This window comes from Triticum urartu, chromosome 7, assembly GCF_003073215.2.
Source record: "Triticum urartu cultivar G1812 chromosome 7, Tu2.1, whole genome shotgun sequence".
NCBI lineage: Eukaryota > Viridiplantae > Streptophyta > Magnoliopsida > Poales > Poaceae > Triticum > Triticum urartu.
The window spans coordinates 544,654,062-544,665,724 of NC_053028.1; the positions used below are offsets into that span (position 1 = coordinate 544,654,062).

The 11,663-nt window shown below is 46.3% G+C and overlaps 2 protein-coding genes across 2 annotated transcripts; one reads left to right on the forward strand and one right to left on the reverse strand.

The window, feature by feature from the left end:
• LOC125521596 (glucan endo-1,3-beta-glucosidase 14-like) lies at window positions 1-3,582 on the forward strand. The gene is made up of 3 exons (XM_048686655.1): window positions 1-921; window positions 1,087-2,132; window positions 3,300-3,582. Exons 1-3 carry the CDS (start codon window positions 708-710, stop codon window positions 3,366-3,368), a joined length of 1,329 nt encoding a protein of 442 aa, XP_048542612.1. The 5' UTR covers window positions 1-707; the 3' UTR covers window positions 3,369-3,582.
• Window positions 3,583-5,540: 1,958 nt separating this feature from the next.
• LOC125521594 lies at window positions 5,541-10,313 on the reverse strand. Its single transcript, XM_048686652.1, has 2 exons — window positions 9,988-10,313; window positions 5,541-8,172 (listed from the first exon to the last, which is right to left on the reverse strand). The coding sequence occupies exon 2, from the start codon at window positions 7,921-7,923 to the stop codon at window positions 6,004-6,006; it is 1,920 nt and encodes a 639-aa protein (XP_048542609.1). The 5' UTR covers window positions 7,924-8,172; window positions 9,988-10,313; the 3' UTR covers window positions 5,541-6,003.
• Between the last annotated feature and the right edge of the window lie 1,350 nt (window positions 10,314-11,663).

Here is an 11,663-nt window from a genome sequence, read left to right on the forward strand (position 1 = left end):
TCCACGACAAACGCGCACGCACAGAGCACCTCACCACCACCGCCGCCGGCCCCGGTTAACCCCCCTTCCTCCTCCCCTTCCGTTTCAAAAATCAAACCTCCCAGACGGAAACCCTCTTTCCCCTCCCTCCCGGCCGTTGCGGTGGCGAATCCGGTCTGCGACGCGGGGCCGGCGGCGTGACCCGCCCTCCGTCCGTCCCCTCCTCCGCCGCGTCCCCTTCGTCGGGTCGCCAATCCACCTCGTCCCCACCCCGCCTCGCCTCGCCTCGTCTCGTCTCCCAACTTTTCCCGATCTCCTCGTCGCTAAGCAAACAAACCCTTATTAACCCCCCGCCGAAGCAGAGGTTAGCCTGGAGAAAAGGGCGCCACTTGCACTGGGCTATGCACTCTGCTCCCCGGTGCTACTAGAGTAGAGTAGAGCCGGAGCGCCTGGTACGTGCCACCGGGTGGGGCTGAGTGCTAGGAGGCCAGCGCCAGGCGGGAGCCGAGATTCCTTCTTGTCCTGGGCTGGGTTCAGGCGGACTGGTTGGTGTTGTTCTTGCTGATTCTTTCTCCGTTCTTGGCAAGTTCGCCGTCCTGCTCCTGTGCTACGGCGGCGGTGAGGAGAGGGCCGCCAAGATTGCGCGGGGGCGGGGGGGGAGCAGCCGCCGGTGCCCGGCCTCGGAGCGGCCGCCCCAGCCCGTCTATGGAAGTTGCCGCCCCGGCTCCATGCCACGGCCTGGAACCAAATTGCCGAGCACGGCGCGGTTTGCTTGCCCTCCTGACGCCGCTCCTCACTCTGCTGCCCGTCTTCTGCCTGGTTCTTGCTCCGGATCGACGGATTGCGGCGGGCCTGCTATGACGGTGGTCATGGGTCGGCGCCGGTGCGCTCACTGGATGCTTCTGCTCTTCTGTTGCCTCCTCCTCACGTCCCCCTCACATGGTACGCGGTGTTTTTTTTATCCAATTCAATTCAGTGTTGTTTGTCTAGATCGTCAATTCATACATCAAGTTTACTGTCCACCTGAGTAAGGCTTTTGCAGCAAAATAACCACGGGCTTTGGTGTCACGAACTGAGATTTGACTGTTGGTGCTTGCTGTTTACCAGGTCGTCGTCATCATCGACCCGCTGACGCGTTTGTCGGGGCATACGGGATAAACTACGGGAGAATAGCGAACAACCTCCCGTCCACGGACAAGGTGGTTGAGCTCCTCAGGAAGTCCAAGATAAGGAATGTCAAGATATATAATGAAGATCACACCGTGCTCGACGCGTTCAAAGGGACAGGGCTCAACCTGGTCATTGCTGTCCACAATGGGTTGCTGAATGCTTTTGCTGCAAATGAGAGCGTCGCGATTGACTGGCTGAATGAGAACGTGCAGCCTTACATTTCTCAGACACGCATCGTTGGAATCACTGTGGGGAATGAGGTGCTGGGAGGCGATCCGAGCTTGGCCGCTCCGCTCGTTGGAGCTGTTAAGAATATGTACGATGGTCTCAAGAAACTGCATCTGGATGACAAAATTGAGCTTTTCACACCTCACTCTGAAGCTGTTTTCGCTACTTCCTATCCGCCCTCTGCATGTGTTTTCAAGGAAGAAGTCATGGTGTATATGAAACCGCTGCTGGACTTGTTTTCACGGATCGGCTCACCTTTCTATGTCAATGCATACCCCTTTTTGGCTTACTTAACTGATCCGGGGCAGATCGACATTAATTATGCTCTCTTTCAGCCCAACCCTGGAGTAGTTGATCCGAATACTAGTCTGCACTATGACAACATGTTTGATGCTCAGATAGATGCAGCTTACGCTGCTCTGCAGGCTGCTGGTTATAATGACATGGAAGTCCGGGTGGCAGAGACTGGCTGGGCTTCTAGTGGAGATCAAAATCAAGCAGGAGCATCAGTTGCGAATGCAAGGACTTACAATTACAACCTCCGTAAGAGGCTCTTTTTGAGGAAGGGAACTCCTCTCAAGCCAAAGATACCGGTCAAAGCATACATCTTTGCCTTGTTTAATGAGAACTTGAAGAATGGAGATCCTACTGAGAAGCACTATGGGCTCTTCAATCCAGATGGAAGGATTTCATATGATATCGGTTACTCAGGTCTATTACCTTCATCAGCACCCGCATCCTTGCTGTCAGTTAAGGTAAGCATTTACTTCTCGCCCATCTACTTGTTTGCCCACTAGTCTTTGTTTTCATTGTATTGTCTCGTTTGATGGTTATTGGATTATACTATAGTAAGGTCTTTGCTCCAGTAATCCACTTTCTCAACATTTATGAATGAACTTCATAGCAGATTAGAGGTGGATATCAGAAGTTCTAAAGTCATCAATTGCCACTCAAAAGGGCACAGTAGTCAATCAGACATAGCTTTCAAGTCCAAACCTCATGACATCTTTAACAAAAAAAGGGGGCCCTATCAATTTAATTTCTTCCATGCATTATGGATCATGGCACCTTCAGCTGTCCAGCATCTGTATCACAGTATCAGTATTACAGTTCGATACTTAGCTAAGAAAACCAATTAAAAAAACACCATCCCTGTCTTGGCGGAAGGATTCAAGGTCGTGACGCCGTGAGGTCTGCTGGGGTTCCGTCATTCACACATGGGATGAATGTGGCGGTTGATTGTTGGCTGTCCTTATCCAGGTCGTGAACATTGGAATATATGTTCGTTAACGACCAAGGCCTGTCAGTGTTGTGGATGAATGTGTTCTTTGGCAAACTGTATTGGTGCCAATGTTGTCCAAAGAAGAACTTCAATTGTACTAAATAGAAATAACACAGGCAGAGCAGTAAATACTGAGATCCTCCATAAAGTAGACAATGACAAGAAATTAACTTGCCTACTTCTAAAACGATGTAAATGCCAATAAGGTCCGAATAAGTTTCCCTTCCGTTCATACTATTATGGAACCTCTTTACCCAGTTGGGCTAAGCCAATTTCATTGCACTAATAAATGCCTAGCAAAAAAATTGGATGATTGTCAATCCCTTTCTTCGAAGGTAGTTTGTTGTTATGAGTGTAGTGCATAATTGAACGAGGTATTGATCTGCAAGTTCATGTTCTGAATTCTCTAACACTTCCCCTGCAAATAATTTATGGGATTTTTTAACCAAACTATCTAGAATAACAAGCTTCCTGTACTTTACCCTACTAGAATAATTTGTCACTTGTGTTTATTAAAATCACCTCGGTTCCGGGTATTGTGTAATAAGAAATGATCCTGAACTTCTTGCTTTACCTTTGGTGTGTGACGATACCACATCATTATCATAACCTGATTTGACGTTGTGATTTCTGTTTGCAGGAAATGCGAGCTTGGGGTTGGATTGCACACTATTTGGCTGCGGTTATCCTATCTATTTTCTTCTTTTAGCCTTAGAGACTCGATTATAGAATAGCACATCTGTTAAGGGTACAAATCATGATCAGGAGTTAGAATGCCTTGCTTGTACTGGGAAACTCGGAATGGACATCTGAATAATGGTTCCCTGCTCACCAGTTTGTGTTCCCTTCACTCCTTTTACCTATGATGAAAACAAACATGGTCCTGAATTCTTACTGTATATATATTTATTTTAGCATTAAAATTACTGGTGTCAAGCTAACAATCCTCTGCAACCAATCAATTCTTTACCATGCCAAGTTCCAAGGAAAAATGGATTTGGACACATGAGATTTTTTTCTTCTCTTTTCCTTTTTCAGTCGACCTGATGGTTTCCATTGGAACTGCCAGGCTGGCAGGATTATGAAACCATTGCTGGTTGTTTCTTCCCCCGTAAGTAAGTGTATCTCAGGCGTAATTACGTGCTTTTGGAACTAGACTTTAGAACCACTAGAGTTGTTGTATACTCTGAATTGTGAAAGCATAGATATGAAATCATACTGTTCTTGAAATCATGGAAACCACAAAACCATACTCCTGAACAATAATGCCACTTTCAATGTCTTTCATACTGCTAAGCTGGCCTGTACCACTTAGCTGAGCTAGGGGGGCTGCAAAAGGTAATGACTGGACCAGCATGGTCAGTGGATTTTACTTCCAATAATTGTTGCACTTATGTCCTTTTGGATCCACGTGTAGTAAGCATGATGAGTAGTGATTTTTTTTTAGAAAAGCATGATGAGTCTAGTCGTTGCTGAAGCAATCGTATCTTAAACAATCGTTCTTCACACCATCATCTCTGTAAGAAATAAAAGAAAATAAAGTCTGCCTGCTTCAGTAGTGGGCAGTCCTTTATTCTCTCGCTGCCCTTTCTCCCCTTGCAACTTTTGATCCATCTTTTCTGCAAAGAGTATAATACCAGGGAGAAAAAGGAGAAGTACTAGGACTTTCAGGATGTGCCAACACTTTTGAATTATGTTTTTCCTTTTCTTCAGAGGGGATGCCGGTGAGTGAGTGAGTGAGGCAGTGGCGAGCATTGGATCCCACTGCACTATCATGTGATGACTGATGACGATGTGAAGTTCAGTGTATATATAATATTTTTTATTGCAGGGCTATGTACTGGCTGGCCTGATATGTAGATACGCGTTGTACGTGCAGTGTACGGTGGTGTTTTGAAAAAAAGTACTGTATGATGAGTAATACTTAACTTCGGCAAATAATTCAAAGCCTGAGTGAGCAGAGGAGCTATTCCTGAACCAACAAGTGACGATCCAAACAACTAAAGAGGGCATAATATTCCAAATCACAATCTATTAGGCAAGAGGAGGTTAGCCTTGATGGGCATGTGGTGCCTCATAAGGACACCTTTCGATATTTGGGGTCAATGTTGCAGAAGAATGAAGATATCGATGAAGATGTGAATCATCGAATCAAAGCCGGATGGATCAAGTTGCGCAAGCTTTTGGCGTTCTCTGTGACGAGAGAGTGCCCCAAAAGCTAGAAGACATGTTTTATAGGACGGCAATTCGACCCACAATGTTGTATGACGCTGAGTGTTGGCTGACTAAAAGACAACATGTTCAACAATTATGTGTGAAGGAGATGCGCATGTTGAGATGGATGTGTGGCCACTCAAGAAAGGACCGGGTCTGAAATGATGATATACAAGATAGAATTGGGGTAGCACCGATTGAAGAGAAGCTTATCCAACATTGTCGGAGATGCTTTGAGTATATCCAGCGCAGCCTTCGGAAACTCCAATGTATAGCACGCTGGCTAAAGCGTGTTGATAATGTCAAGAGATGCCGAGGCAAACCAAACTTGATATGGAAAGAGTCCGTAAAAAGAGATCTGAGTGTCACCAAACAACTAACCATTAATAGGGTTGTGTGAGAGCTTGCTGACCATGTGCGAAAACCATGAGTTGATTGTGAGATATTATGGGTTTCATCACTAGCCTACCTAACTTGTTTAGGACTAAAGGCTCTATTGTTGTTGTTGTAGTAAAAAAAACATGTATGCCTTACAGATCTCAATATGTTTCTTCTATACAATAATGGAATATCTTCTGACAAGCAAACATTCGGCCTCTGCCTTGAGAGAACTGAGAAGCATATATACGCATGCAGGATAAAATCACTAGCCCTGACACATAGGATGAGAGATACAACAACCATCACAACCATAACTTTCTTATTATTCAGATGGACAGAACGAACTTCACACACACAAACACACACACAAGCGCCCCCAATATATGTTTGTATACAACAGCAGCAACACCAATATTTACTACACCCAAATGTTGTATAACTATAGACCACTGATGGGAGGAACCTCATACAGGGCTAATTCTTCATGCATAACTGTAGACCACTGTACTATGAACACACCTTCAACACAAGACCTAAAATTAATTAACACTTCGACACCCAACCCCTTTTATTTATATCTATCTTACAGAGGGGCAGTTAATACATACAAATCCATAAGTAAGACAACAAACACTTCACACAATCATACCGCGGCCTTTCTTCACACCAGAGGGCAGGAGCAGGAGACACTTGCCAGACGAAACGAACCATGTCGAAACGGAGGTCGGGCGGGAGGAAAGCCTTGGGCGCTAGAGCCAGCTGCTGCGACCAGAGGCGCTGAATTCCTTGGCAGGTTTGAAGCTGCGAGGCGCTGAGGTACTGGCCTCGGCATTGTTGCTGGAGTTCTCCCCGAAGCTCAGACCATTAGCAAACAATGACACGATGTTACCGCCGTGCACCCGGCCCTCAGGAAGAGGCGCACGACCGGGAGCCTCCACTGGAAGCATGGTGGAGATGCTGCGCCTGCTGGTTTCCGAGTTTGCAGGGTGGCTCCGACGATCAAGGGAAGCAGCGCTGCTTGTAATGCTGAAAGCCGCCAGCGTTCGGCCGCCGTGGATACGGTCATCGTCCAGGAGCGGGTTGTGATGGACACACATGCCTTTCTTGCCTCTAGCAAGGCGATCACAGGGAGGGCTGCCAACTCCAAGATCGGAGCCAGGATGACCCCAGGTGCAACGCTTGCCTCCTCCATGTGCCTTGCAGAAGTCGGTGCTTCCCTGTGCGCTCTTATCACACCCAACAGATACGCATCTCTTGCCCCCACCATGACCAACGCAGCGATCGGTACGACCCCTGGCGCTCTTGGTGCATCCTTCCACCACGCACCTCTTGCCACCTCCATGCGCAACGCAGAACTGTGTACCTCCGTGCACACATTTTGTGCAGCCTTGAGCCGAACAACGTTTGCCTCCTCCATGCCCTTTGCAGAATGGCGTGCTTCCCTCAGCACCCTTTGTACAGTCAGGGTGCGTGCATCTTCTGCCACCACCATGAGATTTGCAGAAATCAGTACTTCCCTGTGCACCCTTCGTGCAACCAGCATGCTGACAGCGAGGTCCGCCTCCATGGGCAATGCATAAGCCTGAACGTCCTTCCGCACTCTTTGTGCAGTTCTCCTGCTGGCACCTTTTTCCACCACCATGTTTGATGCAGCGGCCAGATTTCCCTCTTGCTGCTCTTCTGCAGCCGTCGTGGATACAACGCCGACCACCGCCATGGCCTATGCAGAAATCAGTACGGCCTTCAGCGCTCTTGGTGCACCCAAGGTGCCCACAGCGCCGTCCCCCTCCATGAGCTTTACAGTAGATGGTCTTGCCCTCGGCGCCTTTGTTGCATCCCTCTCTACGGCACCTTCTCCCCCCACCATGTGCAATGCAGCGCCCTGACGAACCTCTGGCCCCTTTTCTACATCCTGGGTATGAACAAACTTTTGTGCTGCTGATGCGATGTTGTGGACTAACAGACCCAGAAGTACAGGTTGCTGGACTTTCTTGTAGTTGGAGCAATGTTGGCAGTGAAGCTGGACCCTGACTCTGGTTAGAGCTGCCTGATAAAACTTGCCTTGGAGAAAACCCAGTCATCCTTGCAGTCTTATTAAGGAAATTAAGGAACTGACCACCAGACGGTCGATGAAGAGATGTAGAACCTTCGTCAACTCTTGGGACCAAGTCCATAATGTATGGCTGCAGAAATGGGTTGTTCTGTTTGGTTGCTGAAGTTAGGTCTTGGCCAGTAATAGCAGATTGACATGGTCCAACAGACAAAGATAACTCAAGATCCAACCCAGCCTTCGCCGAAGTTCTCCTAAAATCACTAGCCTGCTTATCCAGCCTGGAAGTACCTTCATTGCCCAGCGTAAGATAATTTAAGCCCAAATCAACAGAAGAACCTTCATCACTACCCTTAGGAGAAGATATGGTGCAGCCAGCACGCATACTTTGCTTGCTGGAATCTGAGTTTGATGAGTTGCCCAGGCCAAGCGACAAGCCATCGAACTTTCTCTTGGTTCCTCTTGGTTGGTTGTACAAATAATCGTGAGCTTGCACATCAAGTTGACTATTACTGTCTGCGGGGTGACTGGCTACGGGGGCGACAGGGAACTTGCTCACAATGGCCTTCGGATTTGAGAAACTTATAGTAAATGCTGACTGCCCGGGCCTGGGGTCCATCGTTCTCAGTGCCCAAGCTTGCCTCACTTCCGGGTTAAATAATGGTCAACGAAACTACCAAGTTAGAAAACCTAAGGCATTTAGCAGTACAAGTTATCTTTGCAACCACCACTGACAAACCCTGAAGTATCTCTACGATCCATTTTCCAGTGCTCTACAAAGAGATAAAGTTGTTTCTTCTCAAAGCAGCGACAATGCTAAACTTCAGAGGAATCACACCAGGGTTTTATCTGACCAACTGAATCACGGCTGCAGAGAAGGAAAGGACAATGGTCAATCAATGATCATGAGTCAACATAATGCACAAACTCAATTGATATACAGCTGAAAGGAATATATTAAATTAGTGTTGAAGTATTGTAGGGTACTGTTCAATCATGTACTGCTACCACCTGAGACATAATGTCAACTTTTGCTAAAGGATAGGGACAAGACAACGATTTGAATTGCATGTCATTTCAAAAACAAAACTTGAATTGTAGGTCTCTGAAATCTGTTCTAAACTTAAGGAATCGAAAGTATGGCCCCTCTTACTGAATACTAGCGCATATTAAGTACATAGAGAAAAATTCCAACTGTCTCATTAAAGAGAATAGAATTCCAAAATGATTTTCATCGATCAAAGTGAAATGGTACTACATATGAAACAGTTAAATGAAACAGCAAGAATCTAGTCATCGGAGGAGGCTGCCCTGGCAGCCTACCAAGCAGCGTTCGGGTGTGCTGGCCCGGCTCCCGTCTTTGTCGACCTCACCGGCTGCAATGGCGATGGCAAGGGCAAGGGCAAGCGGATGTCTAGGGCAGCATGCGGGCGCAGACTTTTTTTTATGTTTTAATTAATGCTTAATTATGTTTTAAGTGGACTTTGGCCGGTGGTTCATCGGCCACTTAATGTTTTATTATGTTTATTTCTGCGACGTGTTTTTTTTTTGCACGCGGGTAAATTTGGGTTGGCCTCCCGTTGGGCGCACCAGCTGACCCAAATGAAAAAGCGGACGCGTCCGTTTGGGTCGGCGTGTTGGAGTTGCTCTAATAGCTCGATAGAAAAACACAAGTCAATCTACTCAGTATGGGGGAAAAAAAATTATATGAGACCAGGTCTCACGGTTAGCAGGTGAGACCCGTCCTGATGAATGACACGGCATTTACAAATCACAAAGCATCTAATCTCTCTCCCCCTGATTTTAAGTGGGGGGTGGGGGGTGCTTTGTGATTTGTGAATGCCACGTGTCATCCATCAGGATGGGTCTCGCGTGAGACCTGGTCTCATAGAATTCTTTCCCAGTATGGCGAGTAGTCACTGCTGGCAGTTACTTAACACCAGAAGAAGAATATCAGTACCATGTCTCAATGACTGGAAAAAGGCGAGAAAAGAAACAGCATATATCTGCAAGAGATGACTTGATGCAACTGCACTGTTGTAGGACTAGATAGGGACACTTTACACCTAAGGCACCTGCAAAACGCATAGGACAGGAATATTCTACTTTCTTCTCACCCCAAGCAAAATGGAATCTGGTTTCAGCTAATAGTCAAACAGAGATGCCTAATGACCTAATCACTTTGGTAGCTCAAATTGGGGATCATTCGAAGATTCACCCAACAGGAACGGTCAAATGGGATGTTAATTACTACTTGCAACTCCAAACAGAAAAGGCGGTGCAAACAGGATAACTGTAAATGCAAAAGCTTGATTTTAATCTCTTTACACAGATGTTCTTATTCCAAGAATATCGTTTACACCTATGGTTTTTCTGCCCTACGGATGGTGTATCACCAGCAAAACATTGCAGAGATATTCCCCAACACACACAAAAACTAGGAATCCTGAACGAGAATTCCATTTCCACGCAAAACCTGTGCAGCTCAACAAAGGTGATCTGTGAACAGTATCTCGCCATAAAATAATAACAGACCGAACAACTACACGACATACCGAACCGTGTAACCGGCAGCAAGGATCAATTCACGGCCCTCCCCGGCCCAGGGCCGGATCTAGGCGGTGCGCACACGGCGTACCGAAAATTTGCAGAGGTCATCACTGGATGGCGAAAAGGCTCATACCTCGAAAAGGAATGTCCGAGATTGCTGACGAGGGGGCGGCGGCGGCCAAGAACGGGAGCGGCGGAGGCGGCGGGAGGAATCGGATGCGTCGGCGGCGACGCTGGGCTGCGGCGCCGCGGCAGCGGGAGGGGGGGCAGAGGCGGCGGCCAGGAGAGGGAGGCGGAAGAGGAAAGGAAGGGGATGGTGGAGGGGAGCCGCTTATGTAGAGAGGATGGAGTGCTGCCCAGATTGGCGTTGTGGACGACGCCGCAGGCGCACGAGAGCAAATCAAAATCCTTTCTTTTTCTGTGCTCTGTTTTCTTCGGAAATGGAGCGTGTGATGGGAAGAAGCGAGGGAGGGGATGGGGAGTGGCCCAATATTCTTTTTGAAGCTTTGTCATGTAGGTCCCTGCGGTTGCTTATAATTGCTGAGAGCATCTTAGAATTTCAAAGATTTTTTGTATGTCCTTTAAACCTAAGGCCTCCTTTGGTACGGATGTAACGAATACGCATCCGCATCCATTTCAAAGGATATGGTATGCATATGCACGAATCCACCATATATGGATGCAGATGCGGATTTTGGTCAACCGGATATCCAGTAGATACGGTGTTGATAATATCCGACGGATGTGGATTACCCGGTATTTTTTGCGGATTATTCGAGATTATCAAATAGGATCATATGATAAATTTAGGTCAATCAACAAGCCCAAATATCCAATTACCCCACTAACTAGAATCACCGCATATAAATTGTTGTCGTATTGGTGCGAGTTAGTATAAATCCTTGTCACTCTTAGTGTTATGTGGTCGGATAAAATAATTATGTTCATATTGCTTGCATAGTAGAAATAAAAATCATGTCTCATTGCATTTATGGCCCAATACTTTCCGGTCTGAGTCCGTTCCGAATCCGTAGTCCTATAAAATCCACATCCGTTCATTATCCGCTCCGCTCCAAATCCGACAAAATTATATGGTAAAAGGTATGGGGAAGGCATTATCCGATCTGATCCGTTTACATCCCTATACTTTGATTCATAGGATAGGAAAAATTGCTTAATTTTTATAGGGAAAGAGATGTCATTTGAAATATAGGATATGAATTTTTTCCGTTGAGTCTTGGTTATTTTTTTCTTTGAAATGCGAAGGATTGGTTTCTGTCCTACATAGGAATAGGAATTCATTCCTACAAACCAAAGAGCTCCAAAGAAATTTTTCTTTCAAAAATCCTATCCTATACCGTTCCTACAAAAATCCTACAACCCAACGGAGGGCTAAAGAATGGTGATATCTCTATTTCCATGCCTCCATTCCATAGGAATATCACTTGAACCTCTTTTTAGTTAAAACTAGTTTGTGTAGGAGTGTTATCAAGCGGTAATCCACGTATGAGCCCAGCCTCATCCGTACCCGGTGAATTGTAAATTTTAAAACATAGTAAAAAAAATGAATTTTTTTGCCGTAAAAATGCTCAAGTGAACCAGGTGCATGCAAAATTTCATCATGAATGGACATTTGAGGAGCTCCCAGAAAAAAATTGGCTCTCAATAGTGTCTTTTTTCAAAGCTTCTTACTTTTTTATGAGCTCTCCTCAAATGTTCTTTCACCAACAAATTTTGCACGCACCTAGTGCCTAGAGCATCTACGGTGCTAAACGAATTTTGATCTTTTTTGAAATTATTGTTCATGGG

Excerpts from the sequence above, each read along its gene's own strand:
- LOC125521596 (XM_048686655.1), top strand. The coding sequence starts at position 708 with ATGCCACGGCCTGGAACCAAATTGCCGAGCACGGCGCGGTTTGCTTGC. Across the intron at positions 922-1,086 it reads CCTCACGTCCCCCTCACATG|GTCGTCGTCATCATCGACCC; the intron begins GTACGCGGTGTT and ends GCTGTTTACCAG. Across the intron at positions 2,133-3,299 it reads CATCCTTGCTGTCAGTTAAG|GAAATGCGAGCTTGGGGTTG; the intron begins GTAAGCATTTAC and ends TTCTGTTTGCAG.
- LOC125521594 (XM_048686652.1), bottom strand. The coding sequence starts at position 7,923 with ATGGACCCCAGGCCCGGGCAGTCAGCATTTACTATAAGTTTCTCAAAT.